The 21,893-nt window shown below is 39.8% G+C and overlaps 4 protein-coding genes across 6 annotated transcripts; 2 read left to right on the top strand and 2 right to left on the bottom strand.

The window, feature by feature from the left end:
• The first annotated feature begins 3,378 nt into the window (after positions 1–3,378).
• LOC105273305 (uncharacterized) lies at positions 3,379–12,429 on the top strand. 2 transcript variants are annotated; one of them, XM_011315664.1, is made up of 7 exons: positions 3,379–3,445; positions 4,175–5,531; positions 9,311–9,724; positions 9,862–10,371; positions 10,848–11,002; positions 11,181–11,461; positions 11,547–12,429. In XM_011315664.1, exons 2-7 carry the CDS (start codon positions 4,185–4,187, stop codon positions 11,981–11,983), a joined length of 3,144 nt encoding a protein of 1,047 aa, XP_011313966.1. In that variant the 5' UTR covers positions 3,379–3,445; positions 4,175–4,184; the 3' UTR covers positions 11,984–12,429. The 2 variants fall into 2 exon arrangements, with proteins under 2 accessions (XP_011313966.1, XP_011313965.1); XM_011315663.1 differs by having other exon boundaries at positions 4,175–5,543.
• noi (splicing factor 3a subunit 3 noi) lies at positions 12,427–14,323 on the bottom strand. The gene is made up of 2 exons (XM_011315665.1): positions 14,014–14,323; positions 12,427–13,872 (listed from the first exon to the last, which is right to left on the bottom strand). Exons 1-2 carry the CDS (start codon positions 14,224–14,226, stop codon positions 12,583–12,585), a joined length of 1,503 nt encoding a protein of 500 aa, XP_011313967.1. The 5' UTR covers positions 14,227–14,323; the 3' UTR covers positions 12,427–12,582.
• NiPp1 (nuclear inhibitor of protein phosphatase 1) lies at positions 14,318–16,958 on the top strand. Of its 2 annotated transcripts, none has more exons than XM_011315668.1 (4): positions 14,318–14,371; positions 15,125–15,185; positions 15,270–15,423; positions 15,492–16,958. In XM_011315668.1, exons 3-4 carry the CDS (start codon positions 15,276–15,278, stop codon positions 16,277–16,279), a joined length of 936 nt encoding a protein of 311 aa, XP_011313970.1. In that variant the 5' UTR covers positions 14,318–14,371; positions 15,125–15,185; positions 15,270–15,275; the 3' UTR covers positions 16,280–16,958. The 2 variants fall into 2 exon arrangements, with proteins under 2 accessions (XP_011313970.1, XP_011313968.1); XM_011315666.1 differs by lacking the exon at positions 14,318–14,371 and adding an exon at positions 14,384–14,802.
• On the bottom strand, positions 16,948–20,466 carry grp (serine/threonine-protein kinase grp). The gene is made up of 7 exons (XM_011315669.1): positions 20,201–20,466; positions 19,818–19,908; positions 19,487–19,710; positions 19,039–19,359; positions 18,482–18,685; positions 17,333–17,685; positions 16,948–17,258 (listed from the first exon to the last, which is right to left on the bottom strand). Exons 2-7 carry the CDS (start codon positions 19,877–19,879, stop codon positions 17,040–17,042), a joined length of 1,383 nt encoding a protein of 460 aa, XP_011313971.1. The 5' UTR covers positions 19,880–19,908; positions 20,201–20,466; the 3' UTR covers positions 16,948–17,039.
• Between the last annotated feature and the right edge of the window lie 1,427 nt (positions 20,467–21,893).

Here is a 21,893-nt window from a genome sequence, read left to right as displayed (position 1 = left end):
CTGAACGTCAGAGAAGAAATTTATTCTCCTTTCTTCACGATAATAATCAACCGAATGATTGCAAAGTGTGATTGGTACCTAGCCCCGGAGGTATAATCGATAAATAATCGCAGATTCATCCAGATGCATTCAAAATCTCCACTCAGTAATTCATATAATCGATTGATTTATCCCCAAAAACCGAAGCTCCTTGGCCTAGACACTTACGTCACATACATCTCGAACGTATTAATGATACATGGAGAAAAAAACTTTCCTTCGATTTCATAACTCGACACAACAAACACCACAAAAACTGTTGGCACGTAGGCTTAATGAAATGTTTAGTCGAAACTCTCGACGAATTCTCATAGATTTCCCTGCCCATAAAATCCGAGCCAGAAGAAATTTCCTGAATCAAAAAAATCCTTTTCCCAGTGAAATTCCAAATGACATGATTTCCTCCAGAAAAAAAATGCAAACGGAGATGTGCCGGTAGCTGAAGACATACCCTCCAAGTAAATAAAAACCTGGAAAGCAGTTACAACACTCGATACATTACACACCGAATCCTATCCTATACTTTACAGTGGCGAAAAGAAAAAACACAAGCACGTGGCTTTTGGGATTTAATGCGCGTGGCCCAGAGTATGAGGCGCATTAACCATCGAATGCACGAAAAAGAGATAAAATAAAATTGAGGTATCGATGCATAATAAACCCCCGGGGCGCAGACAACAGCTGACTGCATACGAAAAATCTACCAGGATCACTTGCTCTTTTTTTTTTTCACTGGGCAAAGGTGAGAGTGTGCAGTTGTGCACCAATCAACCCTAACACACGTAAGGTAGATATAATATGATAACGAGAGGAGATCGGAATTTACGGAGAAAGTCAGAGCCAAACCGATGATCAGGGGCGAGGAAATTTACGCATAATACGCATTTATTTTATACGATTTAAGGCCAATCGTCCAAGGAATCCTCGGTGTTTACGTGGACCCGAGTCTTCATCATCGACTAATGGAATATTTTCCCTCAACACTTCAAGACGTAAATTATCTCTCAACTGTTTAGATACTCATGCTTAAACATAGCTTCATTAGGAATAATTAAGTTCTGTATTATTACTTTGGGATGTGATACATCGGTTTGGCATTAATATTGAAGGTGCAGATGTTGTCATGCTTGAGTCGCATTGTTTCTAGAATTGAGAATTATGTTACATGGGGAAATTATTTACAATTCCAGTCTTGATGGTCTAGTGGAATTACTATTTAATTTTCTAATGGTATTCATTTTAGATTTTTGGGGGAGTCGAGAAAAATTTAATGGAAATACGATTTTATGATCATTCTTGGAAAATCGGGAAGCATTGGGGAATATTTGGAAACTCTGAATTAATCTAATGTCTCGTTCTATTCGGTACTGAATATTTATGCTCAATTCAGAATTCAAGACAGTTGTGATATTTCAGTTTCAGTCCTCCTTGAATTTAACGAGTTCTATTGGATTTTCAATAAAACTCGGAATTTCATAACCGATTTCGTCCGAAAAATCAAATGTCACTCTAATAAAGGTTCATCCAAGGATTTCCAACATTCGAAATTTGAATTCCATTTAATTTTATTTTCCAAATATTCCGAACATAATGTACTCTCTTTTAATTTAATCGATAAACAAAATGTTCATGTCCCACAACCACGAATATGAAAAAGATGAATGAAAAGAATTTCTCGACACGTCCAAGAAATTCTCGTGAAATTCCCGAGAAATTCTCGAAGAATTCAACGCGAGTTCTCCAAGTTGACAATTCGCTGGAGTCCCTGAAGTAGTATCTATCGGATTGTCGAAAAAAACACGACGAGAATTTCGATTATTTTACGGAAACGAGAAAAAGCAGTCGATTAAAATTCCCATCTGTCTCAAAATCAGTAAATCAATGACACCACGAGTAGCATCGATGATACAAAAGACAGGAATTATGCGGAAGATATAAAAATACCTCCGACTGATCTATTAAAAATCATCACTGGACTTACCGATACCTGACAGCTGCATTATTTATGGATGAATGCCAAAAGGCGCATGACAGAGATGACATCATAGTACGTCATGGATTATGAATCACAGTGGGTAATCCAGAGTACGTGGGTACATATCCAAGGTTGAACCCACTCGAATTCCATACCAGAGTCTGAAATAAAAACAACAATGGGAATATTACCTTTTGACTCTCGATCTGCGAGGGTGTCACTGATCGAATTGTCCTGGCCAATAACATTTCCCATTAATCTCCCTCATACTTCATCTTCAATTTCATCATAACTTCCCTGTCATACCTTTTGTCATGCCTTGGTTATTTGTGCTAATGAATTCGTCCATCGCAACGATCGCAACCCCACATTGACATTTCTCACTGGTTTATGTCACTGCTCCACTGCTCTCATTGGTGCACCATTGGTCCAAGATTATTCTCTTTCAAATTCAATAGAAGATGTAACAATCGGTAAAAGTGCCGTTCTCATATTCATTGTCTCGAATATACGGTGTGGTGGCCATGGACCGATATACGAGCAGGATTCACGTCGACGCCTCAGTGTCCTTGACTCCTTTAAAATACCCCAGGCGAATATTTTCGAGAGTCGAAACCATCGAAACACGGATATTGTCATTGTTCCTCCATCAACGTTCGTTAGCCCCATCCAGCGGGTTCCGGAATAGATTTTCACATCGTAAAAATTCCTCCGACACATATCTCCTTCAATTATCTCATCATCCATGATTCTCTTACACAATTCGTCTATAATAACCCCCATTTTTCGGTAAAATTAATGAATAAGCCTGCATAAATAAAAGATCAAGTTAATTACTCAATCAATCGCGAAACTCAATCAATAATCTCAAGGATTGGAGGATACACCGGAATGAGGAAATCACTGAAAAAAAAAAACGGTATCAAAAAAATTCCGGAGGTGTACCCGAACCGCCTCCGTAGTTCGTGAACTTTAGTGTAAAAAGTCAAGGTCGAAATAATGGAGGTAAGAGCTAAACCCGAGAATTTTTTCCTCCAGGAAGAGCTGATGCTAATGACTGGCTGATGACTAGATACCGATAACGATTTCACAGGTTTGCCCAATAATTCTAGGGCCACCGATGGTAGTCAAGGTTTGAAGATCTCAGATGATTTCTGAAATCGGAGAAGAAAGGGAGGAGTGCAGTTGAATTATCGTTGGTTGATGGTGAAGGAGATGTTGAATATTTTGGACAAGATGGGAATTGTACGGGCCATCGGCTTTCAGCCAAAGCAGGGATAGGTGCTGAAGGACAGGAGGTGCTGTTCACCTGGGTGGGGATACATAGCTCTGAGGATGGTATAAGAGAAGCCAGGATATGGAGGCGTCGCCAGTCACACTAACTTTCTTTAAAGCGATACATACGTGTTATTTCACGGGGACGCGTATCAGGTGAGTAAATCCCCTCGAGTTCCCAAAAGTTACAGCTAACTCGACAAATTTGAAACTAAAGAACTGGTGCTAAGTTGTGATTACGTGACACCAGGAGTTCAGGGGTATTTTCTATTGTCAGTAACTTATGTGGTACAGTGTGAGGGTGTATCGGTTTGATAATCAGTGTTCATTGAAGCATTTCATTGATTGAGCACACGATATGCTATTGCCAAGTGGTAATGTTTACACTCACGTTCAAGTTGAAGGCCTCAAACGGTCATGCGGTTAGAGACTAGTTTAGCAATGAGTATTCAATTACCGGTATGGTAAATCATGCGATTTTCCTCAATAGTTATTATGTCATTAAGCTTGTAGTCAATTACTGGAGTCAAGTTGCTGCAATGTTTTCTCAATAGATTCTGGGGAATTCGTGCTAATTGACGGTAATTTTTGATGAAGAAAGACGGGTAAATGTCAGAACGCGATAATGTGTATTTCGTTGAAATATCCATCAATTCGTTTTTTACATCGGGGAATTTTAGTTCAGATGATTAAGCACAAGGTGAGGTTGTTGATAAATATGTAGATTGCTTTTGATTATTATAATTCGACGTGGGGTAAAAACCGGGAGCTCGTGGATCTGGTTTTTATGGCAATTAAATGTTGAATTACTTTTTTTAGGAAGTTAACATGACGTTTAATGATTGACTGAGAGAAAAAAACAAACGATTTTTCATTTTTTGAAAGGTACCCAACGATGAGACGACAGTCAATGTTGCTGCTGTTGGCAGTGGCGTTTGCTGCATGTGTAAACGCAAGTCCGTACTCGAAAGTACCGTACAGTTATCAAGGACAGGGATTTGGTAATGCCAAAGCCTCAGCGCACTCGAGTGCAAGTAGTGGATATGGCTCCTCATCCTCATCATCGGCTTCATCATCGGCATCAGCATCAAGTTCATCCTTTGCCACCAGCAGTGCCAATGCCCAGGCAAATATCGGCGCAGCCGAGGAGGACGGTTACTTCCTGAACAATCCTGGTACTGGATCTTTGGATTTGGAGGGTGGTGCTGAAGTGCCTCACCAGGAGCTTCAGACTCCGCACGCTTTTGGATCCGGAAGTCATGCAGGAAGTCAAGGGGGAAATCAAGGAGTCAGTGATTCTGGATCTGGTCAGACACAGCAGGGGGGTGATTACTGGTGGATGGGTGCTGGAAGCCCATTTGGACCCAGTGGTAAACCATCCATTGGTTGCGGTTCCAGTGCATGCACAGCAAGTGGAACTTTCAACTTAAACCAGGGCAGTGGTGGAGCTCACGCCGAGAGTGATGAGGGACAAGTTCAAATTCAGGTGAATAAGAATCCATTCTTGAATGGAAATGGTGGATCTTTCAGTGCTGGAAGTAGTTATCACACTGGGTCTCAGCACTCGGGATCATCTGCCGTTGGATCTCAACACTCAGGATCATCTGTGGGATCTTTGGGATCATCTGTGGACGAATCTCAGACTTCGGATTTCTCGAAGAATCCGTTCTTCAATGGTGTGGCTTCGGGGGCTGGAAGCAGTGCGAGCTCTTCTGCATCGGCATCTGCTCATGCTAATGCACAGGCTAATGCACAGGCCAATGCGGCAGCTAATGCTGCAGCCAAGGCAGCAGCAAATGCAGCAGCTAATGCAGTTGCCAATGCAGCAGCCAATGCGCATGCTAATGCTGTGGCTAATGCAGCAGCCGATGCAACAGCTAATGCCAAGGCTAGTGCCAATGCAATCGCCAAGGCTAATGCCAATGCAATTGCCAATGCAAATGCCAACGCAAATGCCAATGCCAATGCTGATGCTTACAATCGAAATCCATTCTTAAACTCTGGACATGTTCAAACACCACAAGCACCAGCTGTTCAGCAAAACATCGATCAAGCACAGTACCCTGATGACTCTCAAAGCCAAGAGCAGGACTTTGACGGATATACTGAACAGAATCCCATCCCCAAGTTCCCAGAGTCCAGTGGCTTCACCGTCAGCTGCACTGGAAGAGGAAAAATCTGCGTGGCCAAGCATCTCTGCAATAACGGATACGTCAGCTCTAGCCTCCAGGGACTCACCCAGGTGCGATCTGGCGTAAGTCATAATCTTTGATTTCTATTTTAAAGAAGGACGGATTCCAGTTAATTTTAACTGACGACGAAAACCGGATGTTTATTCAAATCATTCATAAAAATTTATCTCAAATCATTACTCAAAAAATCTTATGCAACTGCCGGTGGGTCGTGTACGTCTCAATCGTGGGAATCAATCAAACGGTAGCTGAAAATTAACTTGAACAAGACAATTAACTCCTCGACAGGAAACATTCGAGTGCCCGATGCGTTTGAAATGTCATCTCAATGTCAAGATTACGGTGATAATCGCGATGAAGATTTACGATTTGATGGTATGACTTTCGGAGCGATTCGGTTGAAGAATTGCCTCTAGGATATTCAGGGTAATATTGCCGTCATTGGATCATCATCTTGGCAACTCCCAGTGGGCCTATTACGCAATCGGTACAGCTCTGCGTAACGAAGGTGGTCGTTAAGGTGAAAAAGGCCGTTTAACTTTCACGCAGTTGTCTGATTAAGAGAAATAATTCACTATATTTCATGATTATTTTTACACATATACTCTTTTATTTTCGGTGTTTCTCGATAAACTTGCGACGCGCGACATCGATCCCTTATCGTATCAAAACCCTGGATCACCCATGACTGGCTCTAATTACGAAGACATGTTCATGAAGACTTCACAGTTTTACTGAGAAATCGTTTATAGTACCGAGATTCATACTTCCTAGATTCTGGGGATATTATTAATTGATCAGCATTGTAGTGTGACGATCTGTAGATACCGATCTCTCGTGTGTTATTGAGAAGGCTCTTCTGTGACGCATGACACACGGAAAAAAATCTGCTAGTTCCAGAAAATATCCATCAATCGTGGGAATTTCCTGGTGGTCAGACTATTTGTGTCAAACTATTGAGGCATCCTTCATCCTTCATCCAGATGTCTTCGCTAATTCAGGCGGTTATCAACGGGTTTTTCCTCTGTGTCGTCGTAGTAATCACCAGTTGGTCAGGGCCATCGATCCAAAACAAGTGATTTCCTAATTTGGAAAGTTCCATTCCCTTGGATCTCTGATCACAAATTTGCAACAACACTCGGGCTAAATCGTCGATGATACCAATTAAATATTTAATGGTCACGCGCACTTCGGCCAAGTTATTTGCATAAATTATTAAAGAAAGGTGGTTATTTTCTGGGCAAAGGTGCACCTTTTTCGCCAACTTACAAGCGAAGAGGATGGAAAAGCCCGAGTGAAAGAGAGAAAGGGGAGAGCCCCGGGTATATGGCTTCCTCTTTATTTCGATCCAGAGTTACAAAGCCCAAAAAAAAAATTGTTATAATAAAATGATCCGGGGGTAGAGCCATATCATAAAATTTCTGTTTTACAACTACAATTATTTTTATGGAATGCAGAAATTGGTGAGGCTGATATTTGGCAACAGTACCATCTAGAATAAACGGGGAAAATTGAACGTCAAACCAAGACCTCTCATTAAGACTCTTTGCAGCATTAATTAACGGGAATAAAATTCAATTGCTATTTCATTCTTCGTTGAATTCTAGTCGTGTTATTGGCACAATTTTTCTTTTCTTTTTGCTGCGGGTCGTTGATGATGGGTCAGGGGTCTCTCGCCACATCACTAATTCCGGAGAAAGCCTCTCTCTCTTTCGCACGGATATTTTTTATTATTTCTTCATTTATGCGAAGTGTGATAGATCGGCGAAAGTGATGTTATGTCATGATGTACGCACATTTCGGAATTTTTGATCTGATGTGATGAAGGAAAGCACCACCCGCACGAAAGAATAGTCAATAATTATCTCGTAGCGTTAAAAAAAAATCGCATGGGGAATGATCTTTCGGGAAAAAATGGCTGAGTGGTGGTGTTGGTGATTGTGAAATAAGTATCTTCACATCTGGAAAGACATTTGTGGTATTGCATTTGCGGTGTTGATTCATCACTTTTTTTTTTTTTAGCGATCCGCCTCTTCGCTCCGCTGTAAATACTCTAACGTCACTTTGAATTAATTAGTAACACCTCCGTGTATTTATGCGGATGTTTTAGGCAATTGAAAATCCGGAGTGTTATTTTTTTTTTTAATTCTCCGGGTAGGAATTACGCAGTCACCGTGGGTTTCTCAGGTGCAAATACATTCGATCAGGATTCAGTCGGGCTATGTGTCACGGGCGCGTCACGAGTTTTCAAGTTGGCCTTGAGGTAATTCTAATATCCGAGAATTTCGATGATAAATCCATTTGGGTCATCCATATTCATCATCCGGGTTTAACTGTTTCGTTACAAAATATTATGCGATTATTATTATAATTTTTGGGATGAGTCACGTGGCGGGAGAAATTGATTCTTAAAATTTGGGAATTCATGCCAATCTGGTTGCGTCTCTCATTATGTAAATATTTCATCTAGAATGTCAGGGAGGCTTCAATGGGGTCATGATTAACATGGGAATTTCGCGACACTTTTCGTCAGATACCCGACACCAAGTCGCTAATATATTTCGCAATAAAATTGTTAGTATTGTAGGACTTTCGGTGAGAAACGCCTCCACACATCCGCATTATTCCGTTCATATTCATTAATTAATTCCTCAATTATTATTCTCGTTCGAGATGATGACTATTACCGATACCCAAGGATTCAACAATTTCAATTCTTCAATTTCAATAATTATTTAAACTTGTTTAAAGATTCCTTTCAATATTTCAATGATTAATCTAAAGAATTTGGAGTTAGAAATTTGGAATAGGAACAAGTGGTAAAAAGTCGGAGTTCTAGTATGAATTAAAAAAAAAATCCCCGCAGTACTTTAATCTCTTTAAACCGCTCATTGAATGTTTGTTTATTTTTATGATTTTTTCCATTGAAATTCCATTCTCTTACCAGACAGCTTTCGCAGGTGCACATCTACTTATACGAGAAGTTATCCCCACTGGTGAGTTTCACCAGGTGCCCCCCCAGTTGAATTAAATTAAACTCGTGCTCGAATTTAAAGTGGACCAATTTCATGTTGAGATGAATTTCTCCTCAGGATTCTCAAACAGCTCAAGATCCACGGACTTTCGATTACAAGCGGAATGAGAATTGTTCATCTGTGTTGACATTTATCTCTGGGATATGTGACGAGTGATACAATTGACAAATGGAAGACAAAAAAAAATCTCGATTTCCCTGAGGACTGGTGAAGCCCTCATTTGACCATAGAACCATCACATGTCTTATTTTTTTCTTCAGCATGACTGAGACAATACTGGATTACCTTGCCGTTAAAGTTCAATGGACTTAAGGTCGTTCGGCAACCTTCGTTTTCATTTTATCATCCTTATTACGTCTTGTGCGGTGATGCCTCTGAGGGGCTCATTATGAAATTCCTCGATTGGTTGTGAAATCTTTGTTATACAGATCATTAATGACTCGATATTTCTCCATTAAACTTTTCAAAATGGCATTAATAGTAATGACTTGAGTCAATGGTATTAATTTTTCGTGATTGTCAACAGAGAGTATATAATTAATTATTAGGCGCCAGCGATTATTTAATACGTGCGCAATCCTATGAAGAGTTGTACGTGACATGTCGCATAAAAGGTGCCTTAAATTTATTACCAGGTAGCAACTTGCAGAGTTGCATCCACTTAACCGCTCGTGAGTTACGCAGCGGATATTAAAATTAATTTATTAACACTTTAGGTGGTTCAACGTGCCTGAGGTGTAATAACATTGTAAGCAAGTAGAATATTCGATAAAAAATTCATTTAATGGTTTTAGGCCCAGGACTGCGATGTGAATCGTGAGGTATGCTGCACCATCAACAGCCAGAAGAGTCCGGATCAGTCAGCAGCTGGAAGTGGGTACTACGACGGTCCCATCGAAAGACACCCACACACTGGAGGAATTTTCGACGACGAGGGACATCAACCAGCTGAGAATAATGGCTATTTGCCACCTTCACCTTCAATTAGGCATGATGGCACTGCACAGGAGCCATCTTTTCTCAGACCTCCACTGAGGCCCAAGGAAATTGTACCAGCCCCTTCAGAACCTGCACCAACTCATGTTCAGCTCGGATGTGCAGCTGCTCTTGTATGCGTCGAGGAACAGATGTGCGGAATGGATGGAACCATGAGCTCAACTCCAATTACTCTTACTAGTGAACAGCTTTTGAGACGAGTACCACTCAGTGTACGTTCATATCTTAAACTCATAAATTATTATTATTCCATTTTAATGAATTCATTATTTTATTTGCATCGGGAGTGAGATTGATATCAATGAATTACATGATCCAGGAGAAATAATTTTCAATGATTTTTCTTCAGGATTGCAAGAACCCGGACAATGGAGTGATTGGCAAGTGCTGCCGAGATCCGAATTACGTTGACCCCTGGCCAGCAGGCAATCTCCCAGCTAACTACTCCGGTGGTTTCGATGAGCAGGGCTTCCCGACCTTCCTCAACATCCAGAGAAATCGCCCAACGAAAAAACCCACCAGTCCACCTCCAGCCAAAGGTCGCCCACCAATCAAAGGATTCTCCCCCCAGCCAAAGCAATTCCCAAGCTTCCCTGAAATTCAGAATCAAATAAGTGGTGCTTTGAATAACTACTTCAAGCCAACTCAGACTCCTCCCGTTCAGCCAAGTCACCCAAGTGATGATGAACCTGCTGGAGTCCCAGCCAAACCAAACAGACCGAGTTTCCCAAGCTTCCCAAATTTTCCCAATTTTCCTAATCCCTTCGGACAAAAAAATTACGAGTCGTCTGCAACTGACGAGCATCGCGTTGCCATTACACCCCACACACCTGGAAGCCAGTGCGGTGTTAAAAACACAGTAAGTGGTCACTGCTCTCATTAGCCCCTACACCTTTAAAAATTATTGATTGATATTTCCAGATTTACCTCCATACTCCGGAAAATTCACCAATTTGATTAATGAAATTTAACAATCTCCTAGGTCGTTTCTGTTTTTTTTTTCTATTCAATTTTTATCATCTGTTCTTGTTTTTAGTCGATACAATTAATAGTTATTTACTGCCATGTTAACGTGTAGTACAGTGATGAATAAAGTCCAGTGATTTTATTTTCGATTTTAATTAAATTGGACAATTCGTTGTCTCGTTATTCCCAATCCTCAAATGTTTTATTCTCCAACTGTGGTAGTAGATTTTAATTCTTAGTTGTGGCTAATTAATTTTAACGATGACTGATTGATTAATTGGTGGGGGTTGTTAAGCTAATTTAGTCGTAATGTGTTCTGTGTGGAGTTGTGGATGTATATTCTGTCGTTTTTCTGTTTGACAATCGAAGGTTCAACGGCCAAGTGGTTTAAGCGACGTTGAAGTAGGCTTTGGTGAAATTCCTTGGCAAGCGATGATACTCGATAATGAGAGAAAGAAACTACTTTGCTCTGGTGCATTTGTTGCACCCAATGCAGTTTTAACCGCAGCCCGATGTCTCGATGGGTAAGTCATCGATAAAATTTGGGTGTGAAGGAGAGAATATAATGCACGATAATTTATCATTCGACATTTGCTAATCCAAAAAAAATACAACTCCGTAGAATTTTTCTATTTAATTTTAGTCCAACACCCAATTTAATGCTGCGTAAGATGAAAACTAAAGATTTCCATTCGAAAATAGATTCCAGCCTGGGCAGATTTCGGTTAAGGCAGGAGAATGGAAACTTGGATACGAGCTGAAACACGAGGAGCCTCTTCCCTTCGAAATCGTCCAGGTCGACTCAATTGTTCCACACCCGGGATATTTGCCTGGTTATGCTGCACATGATGTTGCCATGCTCATGCTGGAGAAACCCGTGGCCTTGGATCGGCACGTGGACACCATCTGCCTGGGCAGACCAGAAATACCAAAACCCGGAAGCCGATGCATTTCCACTGGATGGGGAAAGACCATTCTCGAGAGTGAGTGCTGATTAAATTTTATAAATATCCTCACTTTAATGATAGACAGTTCCACAATATTTTTCTCAATATTTTCTCGTTACAGCCCATGCGGCAGGAGCTCTGATGCGTGCCATCGACGTCGACGTAATGAGCATCCAGGACTGCGAACAGCGTCTCCAAGAGGCTGAAGGCCCTGTTGACCTGGACCAAACCCTCGTTTGTGCCAAGGCCCACAGAACAAACAACAACATGTGCCAGGTAGATTTTGGTGGCCCACTGGCTTGCGACAGAGGTGATGGCCACTACGAGATCATGGGTGTCTACACTCAGGACACTGGATGTATCCCCACAAATCAAGTGGCTACATTTGCCCTCGTGGATGACGCGTGGGTCCAGCAAACATTAGAATCACCACCTGTGCCAGAGGCTCAACGTCGTGTAGAGGATGAAAAACCTCACACATTCGAGAGACAGCAGCCATGCGACTGCCAAAAGAGCAATCTCCCTTCTCAGAACAATCAATATCTACCTCCCGTCTAATCGGGCCGACTGAATTCATTAAAACTTGAATATAAATGATAATGATTTTTATGAGCACAAACTCTTGCCTTTCAATTTATTCCTCGATTGAAACAGCAAAGAGGGGGAAGCTGAGATTTTTTTTTTCGACAATGTAACGCCATAATTTCAATGAGATGCAACGAGTTTAGTAGCCACTTTTCATTATTTCGTAAAAATGTGGAAATTGCGGATATGAACAGAGAATTTCCCTATTTTAAGGACTTGTGTATGCGTAAATCCGTATGTACTTAAATATTCGTCGGCAAATGTTGTAAATTAGATGACTGTGCAGCTGAGGAATAAAAATTCTTCATTTGCACACTTATACTATTTCTAGTGTATTTATGAATGGATGTGATAATTCGATGTCTTACGATATACATTTTGTTTTATCACGTGGAGAATAAACTTAGATATAACAATTACACAGAATTTCGAATTTTATTTCCCTGTAAACTGTAATTAAAGATTAATGGAGCACGAAGGACAGTTATTTAATCATCTCAAGTGTCATAAAAAATTCACAAATGACTGAAAATTGCCACATGATTCCGTGATATATAGTCTGACAAATAAATTTAGAGTAGTCCCTGTCGTTTGAGATCCTCATAAGTCTTCCTGTTGACGACATTGCCGAGGGAATCCTCAAATTCCTCCTCCTGCTCAGGCTGCCACCTCTCCGCCTGCTTCTGAGCTTTGAGTTTCTCCCAGAGAGCGAGAGCGTCCTCGATCTGTGTGACATTAGCAAAATGCGCTGTATTTGGAATTCCCAGACAACGCATGCCATGAGCATGTCGCCACTCAGCGAAATGCCTCTGGAAAGCCTTAGGTCCTTTATACGTAAAATTACCACAGATTTCGCAATTGTAACTGATGTTGAGTCCATGTAATTTGTACAGCCAGTACGGTATGGGTTTTCCATCCCACCCGAGGGGTAAATTCTTGGGATTATAGGGAACCTCATTGTCATCCTCTTCCTCAGATTCACTTGCACTGGCCTCAGCATCTGAATCTCCTCGCTCACCTTCAGTCCTTGCTTGCTTCCTCTGGACATTCTCTTTCGTAGCAACTCTCTGGTTCGATACCAATTCCGCAAGTTTATAAACTTGTGCCTCAAGTCGCGCTATTTCCTTCTGCTTCTCACTGTCTTTGCTCTTTCCCCCTTTCTTATTTCGATTTTTCACGAGAGAATTTGGATCTAGCTGTGCACCATTCTTGGTTTTCCACAGTCTCTGGGCTCTTTCCTCTAGAGTGCCACCGCATTTCAAGCCCAATGCCATGAGGGCTGATTTCAATCTGTCGAGACCTAGGGATGCGAGCTCCTCCCAGGAGGAGAAACCAGAAAGCTCTAGGTGAGCGCCGACATTGGCCAAGGCACTGCCAGTCTCCTTCGGCCATCCTGGAAAGGTACTGCTCTCCCACTGGACTTCAAAGTCTTTCTGACACTCTGACAAATCTGCATTTATGTCGTGGATAGGTTTGACTCTACCTATGTACTCGGCTAGGTATTCCAGGAGGGCCTCGACGTACCGACGATACTCAGCGTTTTTTCTTTCTCTTGGAATATCAAACAAGTGATCAAAAGTAGATAAATATGTGATGTAGTCGATCTTCTCTATTCCCTTGAGGTTCACGTACTTCTCGTAGCACTCGTGCAGGTCCAGGTATTTACCGTAACCCTCTTCGTCGGTGAACTCTACGAGATTTGAGAGCTCTTCTGTTGGATTCTCACGCATTTTTGCAAGTTCCTCGAATTCCACTGACATGGGAACACTTATTTCATTGGGATGTCGACGATAGAACTCTTTGATGGACTTCAGTCGTGTGTAGAATTCGGAAAATTCGTTGGGACCAGAGAGAGCTTGAACCTGTTAACCAACAATAAATCAATTGATTGACAATTAATAACCTAAGGAAATTGATAACCAATTGAATTGTAAATGAGTTGAGGTTAGATACGTGGGCAGCACAAATCCAATTGTTTTTTAATATCTGAATTATTTATAGACCTCTTCCTTTCGCTGTCCATCTTTATCCTCGTACAACTCCTGCAATTGTCCAGTACTATCCATATACTGATCCAACAGCATTTTCAACCGATGTTCTGAATTAATACTTTCACGATGCCCAGGTTTTTTGTGAAGCAATTCTTTCACCATTGCGTCCATCAATCTCTCCCTTTCTTCGTGATATCGACGCTGCTGTTCTAATATTGTCTCCATCTTCAATTATTATTTAATTGTTTATTGAATACTGGAGCAGGGTAAACACTCAACGGTAAACAGACGTCCGTTTCGTCTGTATGTGTGACGAAGACATTTTGTGACACGAAAGAAATCACTAGAGTGGAGGAATAAACTAGAATCAGTAAGGGTGCCGATTTTTTATTTATCTAATTCATCCCATTCTTTTCCAAGGGAAACAATTTTTTTTTAATTCTCAAGTTTAAGGGGAAAATCTATATTATTTTATTTAAATTATTTATAATTGAAATTTTATGCTTTGATGGTAACTGATGTTGAGGTTTGAGTGGTGCGAATGTGGCAGCACATTGTACTACATGAAAGTCGAATTCTCTGCCGCTAGTAATAATTCTTCTCTGGCTCGACATAACAATCACTCCAAAAGTGCGATAGAAAATCAAATCAAGTTATAGTGGTTATGTTAGTTAACTTTGTATTTCGGTTTTGTTATCGTTACAAAATGACAATATAATAAATTGAGATGAATCCAGTGATATTTCATGTGCGAGGTGTTATTTTTTAAACGATGGCCAATCACTACGAAGTACCAAGCTGGTTTGTTTTTCCAATTGTTGATGTGATTTTATGTTATTTGCTCGATTCACTCAAGCGATGCAATTAAAACTGACCGGTGAAATAATATTGATTTTGATGGGATTTCGTTTTACTATTTTGCGTTGGAAAATTAGATTTTCAAGTAATGGGGAATTTACAGGTCCAGTCACATTTTCTCAGAGCGTAATTCATCATCGTATGTTCTGGACGGTTCTATGACACATTGTGAAGAAATCGAGTTTATTTTTGACGTGAAAAATAATTCCGTATCTCATATTATTTTTATTACAATAAATTGATGCCGAATAATTATTTTTTGCAGGGCTGGGAAGCCTCCAGTAGGTCTACACCTCGACGTTTTGAAAGGCGACAAATTAATTCAAGTAAATGAGATATCTCAAAATTTGATAGATGAATTTTCTAGATTTATCCACTGGGAATTATTACAATTACAACATTATTTTTAGAAATTGATGGTAGACGAGAAGAAGTGTTACCTGTTTGGGCGTAATCAGCAGCTGAATGACTTCTGCATCGATCATGCCTCGTGTTCTCGAGTCCATGCAGCTTTAGTATATCATAAACACTTGAATCGAGCATTTCTCGTTGATTTAGGCAGCAGTGAGTCCGAAATCCCACGAAATGCTAAAATTTGACTGGAATTGATTAACAGGTTTATTTAATTACAGCTCATGGGACGTTCATTGGAAATATGCGACTCGAAGGACAGAAACCGACTCAATTACCAATCGACAGTACATTTCATTTTGGAGCATCAACGAGATATTACATCATTCGTGAAAGACCTCAGACAGGTACTAGAGGAATTATGGAGGAGCTCGAGAAATCTTCAGACGATAATGAGGCTGGTGGACTTCTTGGACTACCCGAAACCGAAACAGAGCTTGATAATTTAACTGAATTCAATACAGCTCACAATCGTCGCATATCAATGCTGGGAATAACTGACGATGATCCCCACAAATTGAATCGAAAAAGAAAAAAGAAGGGGATTACTTTCAACGAGGACGAGGAAGTTATCAACCCAGAAGATGTTGATCCTTCAGTTGGAAGATTCCGAAATTTAGTACAAACAACTATTATTCCCAGCAAGCGTATGAGATTGGAGGGAGGACTGATATCGTTTCACGATGAGCCTCATCATCGTCTTAAGTCCCTACAACCATCGTCAACTGTCTCCCAACTTTATCATGATCTTCCTCCAGAACAATATACCCCTTCAGCACCTAGCAACTCCTTCTCAACTGCTTTGACATCATTGACGTCTCGATTGGGCATTGCTCTGCCCAACCCAGCACCCGAGGTCGACATGGCTTCAAGTGAAGTACAGGCAGATGTTCATCCCATTACAGAGAGTCCTGTACCGAACGAACCTTTCTCACTCGAGCCCAAGAAGAAAAAATATGCCAAAGAAGCCTGGCCCGGAAAAAAACCCTTACCAACTCTATTGGTATAGGAATTAATTCATAATATTAAGTATACAAAGAACTCTCCGATGATTTCAGTAGTGGAGTGGTTGAAGGGTCTCAGAAATTTTTCATTGATATTAAAGTCCTTAGCGTGATAATTCCTCAGATAAATATGGAACCGAAAGTGCGATGATTATATATTTAAAAATGAAAAATGTTTCTGAAGTTGTTTCAGCAAACTTCAACTGAATTTTCGAGTGTAGGGATGAAAATAAATTTGAATTGATTATCAATAATTCTGGGGGCAAAAAATAATAAATTCCGACATTTTTTTATGAGATTTTTGGACAACAGCATTTTTTCATGACTATTGTATTTTTATCTGTTCCCACACAATGCGAAAGATATGAAGCCGACGAAAATTCTCTCCTTGATATAGACTGTTTATTTATTTTTTCTAATTTTTTCTAGATAAATATTAATTACGTCATGATTAATCCATCAGTTTTGGTAGCAACTGGTGGCAGAGTGAAATGATGAGATTTTTTTTTGCTTCGGACTGAAATATTTTCATTGGACTCGGTCCTGCATGTTTATACAGATCTTTGTAATTTTCCACCACACGTCGAATCACGATTTGTTTTTCAAAGCAAAAATCTATAAATTGTAAATAAAAAAATGACGTTCTGGGAGATAGTTTTAATAAAACTGTGAATCCATGGTCAATATACTTATCTATAGTTTTTTTTTAAATACAAAAATATAAGAATGCTTTGTTCCACTGTTGCATAAATACTGTTTTATAAATTAAGGCATCGTATTGGTAGCAACAGCAATTGGCCACGCCACAGGTCCTTTGAGAATCGTATCATCAAGTGTTTCTTTTATTCTGACAAAACGTCGTTTAAATTCTAAGCCACATCCTTTGGACAATCGAAAATCAACGAGAATTTTTCCATCCATCTCCACCATTATGGCTTTGAAGACTAATGGCATTTTTCTTCTATCAACCGTTGATGCTGTTACCTGAAAAAATAATTGTCAATTGATATTACAAATACTCTAACTCTGCAGTTTCACAAGAACGAAAATATTCTCACAATTCCCACGTCATTCGTTCGACAAGTGTAATTCTGCTCCTTGAGACTCTTAATGAGTCTTCTAACAGTTTCTTCGCAATCTGTTTTGACAAAGAACCTCGTCATCCGCCTTACGAGCCTCTGGAAAGTGTTTTGACTTGTTTGGGTCTGTACAGGCTGCGTCAACAGGAGAAGATCTCCCAATGCAGCTGGTTGCGAAAATGAGAAACCCGGACGCTCTTCGAGGTTCATGTAAAGCGGCTGGTTCTCCATATGTGGAAATTCAGGTTGGGAGAGACCGAACCTAGTGACACATTCCTCGTCATACCGCGCAGATTTTATTTCATTTCCGTCTGTGCAGTCTTCGCAGTTATCTAGAAAAGTATAGAATAAATTTGAAAACGAAAGAACTACATTATATAATAATGGTAACAATTTTTTTAATGTATATTTTTATCTGAATCAATAATCTAGAACACCTCAAACTCGCTCCAGTGGTTCATCTCCACTTTTCGAACAAAATAAATATAAATGATGCGTCCGTCACTGACGTTCTCACTTCGGTAGTCTAGCTTTATGAAATTAAGCTAATCATACAGCTAGATAACCAAAGATGGAACAGCAGGGAATATTTAATTACAATTCCAAAATAAATTCCTGAAGATATCGCTTTTGTTCGATTAATTCTTCGTTCCATCTTGCAACATTTTCGACGTGTTGATCTAGCTGAATTGTTCTTTGCTTTGGTAATCTAGCTTTATGAGATTCTATTATTAATCATAGAGCTGTATTACCAAAGAAAAGACAAGAGCTTTGTGTTGGCCCTGTCCTCTCTCACAGCACAATAAAAAGTACTGGAATAATTTCACAAGGTTGCTGAATGGCTGGAGTGAGATCAAAGCGGGGTACTAAGTTGCCCTGGGAAACTAAATTATTCTCAGAGTCACTCAGTACCTGTCTTCGAAGGCACTGAGGTTTGCAAATATTTTTCAGAGACATGAATTATTAATGTTTCAAATCGGAGAACGTAAAGACTCGTATTAGGTACGACAGATCCCATGTAGTATGCCTTGAAATTACGTCATTTTAGAAAAGCATAATAAAATCATGCAACCTTTTCACTTTTACCATTTCACAGATTGATGTATGGAAATCAGATATTAATTTTACCATTCCGAAGATTCTTCAGGTACCATCGGTGACTTTTAATATCTGAGATTTTTAATCTTGAGGACGGCGTGTGAATGAGAATTTTCCTGATAAGCCCTAGAGCTATTGTATCAAGTTTTTTCCAAGGCGTTAAATTCATGTATTTCGCTTCTCTCCATGCAGCATATTCTGGGCATTGTGGGTCTGCTTCATCCCAAGGCAATTCTAAACAACAAAAATCTTAACTTTATGCAAATCAATTTACATTGTTCCACTGATTGTAAATGGATTATTAATTTTCAGAGATATTTTTTAGGGCGAATTCAATATAAATTTTATTCCTGTGAATGGCGCAAAATTTCACTGCTATATATATATATATGTATGTATATATATACCCAAGGGGCCTTAGAGCGGATGTTTAAAATGGTGGCTCTGCCCCACTCAAAATTCATCACTAGTAAGTAACTGACAACAGCTTCAAAATGATTGAGTATTTCCCGGCGAATGTGTGAAGCTTCAAGTTTTATAGTTAAAAAAATGACAAAGGCATTGCATTAAAAAAAAATTATTCGTACCACCCGCTAATAATGCCACGAGAATAATTCCACAGGACCAGACATCAGCCGGTTGTGCGTGATACGGATGTGTCAACACCTCAGGGGCTACGTAAGGAAGAGTGCCACATCGTTTTTCCAAGAGTCTCTCTCTACCCTGGAGTCTGTAAATAGTCGCTAAGCCAAAGTCGGAAACTTTCAAGTTGTCCTTGTCATCCAAGAGAAGATTTTCTGGCTTGAGATCACGATGGGCTACTCCATGGTCGTGCAAATACTCCACAGCTGAAATCAATTGCTTGAAGTATCTCTGCGCTTCCCAGGATGGCATACCAATATCGGGTTCTGTCAAATTGATTCATTTCTGCATTTATTTTTCGAGTCCACTCCCTGTTCATGTGTTTTCAATAGTAATTTTTCAATCACTGCTTAAATAAAAAGGTGGAAATTACTATTATTTAAAAAACATTACCAATTCGATCAAAGAGTTCGCCTCCTGATGCGTATTCTAAAAAGATATACTCCATCGTAGCTTCACTTCTTTGTCCATAGTACCTAATAATATTTGGATTAGATAGCATTCGATGAACAGTTGCCTCTTTCTTAATATTGTGCTTGGCATCAGGATGTTTCTGCAGATCAATCATCTTCATAGCAACAGCCTCACCGGTCATCTTGTTTATCACGAGTTTAACTCTACCCCAAAAAAATCCAAAAATTTTCCAAATGAATAAATGAAAAATACAAGAAAGTCGTCTGATATAATTCTTTGAGAATCACAATTTGTTTTTTTTTTTGCTTACTCTCCGTAGGCACCTTCCCCCAAGGTATGTCCCAGAAACCAACCGTCCACGAACTCCGCCATTGTCCCTCTTCACCATGCCTCAACGTATCCTTGAAGAAGGAACAAAGAAATTAAAACCAATTAATTCAAAAACATAAAATTGCAATCCTCTGGTCATTAAAGCTCATGACATGCTTTCACTTTTTGATCCAACCAGAGAAATAACCAGATTCAACTTTTTTCATTGCTCCCCGATACTCAAACAAAGGATCGATACATCACGAGAGAAAAAAAATCCGTATGACAAACATTTCAGAAGAATTCCCACAATTTTTCTATTTTATTCTCACACGAGTGCATTTCATCACCTGCTCTTGTTAATGATCATTATTCCAAACTTACCTAGTGAAAAATATCTGAAAGAAGTTTAGAACACGTGGCTTTGGTTAGATAGACACTGAAAAATTTCGTTAGTTGCAGACTCGAGTATCGATCAATGATTTCCAATATTGTGTCGCAATTACAGAATATTTGTCGAGCAATTTATAATAGTGTAAATACAATATTTCAATTAACGGTATCGAGATAATCGGTATTTTATTTCATTTTAATTCGGAGCGGCGATGAAATCGATTGGAGAAAACGGTATAGTCGTTGCCGCTAACAACAAAGAAAGTGTAGACGTGAACTTTGACAGTGTTGGACCAAGGTTACTGATGCAAGCCATGGATTTACCAAAGAGGATTGACTGAAGTAGAGGCTCAGTTCTGGGGGTTTGAGTGATCCCAGCGGCATCGTAGTACTGCACTCCAAGAAAGGGAGGGCGTCACACGCAATGGGGGTATCTAAGGTATGATGGAAGGAGGTATTGCCAAGCTTTGATGACGCCGAAACCAAAACAGGGGACAAGTACCTTCAGACGTCGTACGTAGCGCTGTATAACGCCCTCTCCTCATGCGCGTTTCGTCCCCACCATTCAGCGATTTCTGGCGTTTACATTTGAATGCCCGTCGAGTCGTTTGATTTTTTTTCCTTCAAATTGACATGAAAAAAAAAGGTATGGCATAAAAATTGTCTACAAAAACATAAATGAACAATGGGTATATGATTATTTCAATAAGAGAGATTCTTACTGAGTATTGACTATTTTTTCATCAATCATGTAATTACAGTGAAACTCTTTCCACGTCACCCAAGGGGTAGAGTCCTTGACGCGTTTTTTTTAAAGTGGTATCCCCTTTAGGCCTAATCCACTAAGTCAATGAATGGGAAATTGTTATGATTGGAAAACCTGGAATAAAAAAAGAACCATGACATTTATTAATAATAAATAATAACGAATTAATAATAAATTCATCAATTTCTATGGATATTCTAGCTGCATTGTCGATGTTGAATCATCTCAGCAACACCGATTTGGAAGAAATATTGAACGATGATGGAAGAAAATCTTATCGGGAGATACAGAAGTCGATGAATTCCTGGATCAATTCTTGACCCGAAGAAAGACAATGCATTTACGAAAGGTGAAGGCAGACAAAATGCGAGAGGAAACCGAAATCGTCAACAGGGGAGAGGTTGAGGGGTTGAGAGGTTGAGGGAGAAGAGGTTACAGGAGATGAAGAAAGTACATCAGCAGAAACACGCGTGGTTAGCTGCTGTAAGGACCCCATCATAATTTTTTTCATTGATTTCTATAGATGGTGATATTCGTGGATGATCAATGAATTGCTTGGTTTTTTGCAGGGACACGGAGAGTACTCTGAAATTCCTGATGAGAAGAACTTCTTCGATATTTCGAAAAAATCGAAGAATATTGTCTGTTTATTTTACAACGATGGATCTCCAAGCTGTAAAATTGCAGATCATCACCTACAGATTCTTGCTAAAAAACATGTGGAGGCGAGGTTTTGTAAATTGGATGTCGAGAGGTGTCCATTTTTGACAGGTACGGCTCATATTCATATTTAATTGTATTACATTTCTGTAGCGAAGTCATGGACTTCGACTCAGATACGTGCATTTTTTGAAGGAACTAATTATTTGGTTCCAGAGCGTTTGAGGATTAAAATAATTCCCACGATAGCCCTCATCT

Source organism: Fopius arisanus, unplaced genomic scaffold (assembly GCF_000806365.1).
Source record: "Fopius arisanus strain USDA-PBARC FA_bdor unplaced genomic scaffold, ASM80636v1 scaffold00005, whole genome shotgun sequence".
Taxonomy (NCBI): Eukaryota; Metazoa; Arthropoda; class Insecta; order Hymenoptera; family Braconidae; genus Fopius; species Fopius arisanus.
This window is presented reverse-complemented; position numbering and strand designations above follow the sequence as displayed.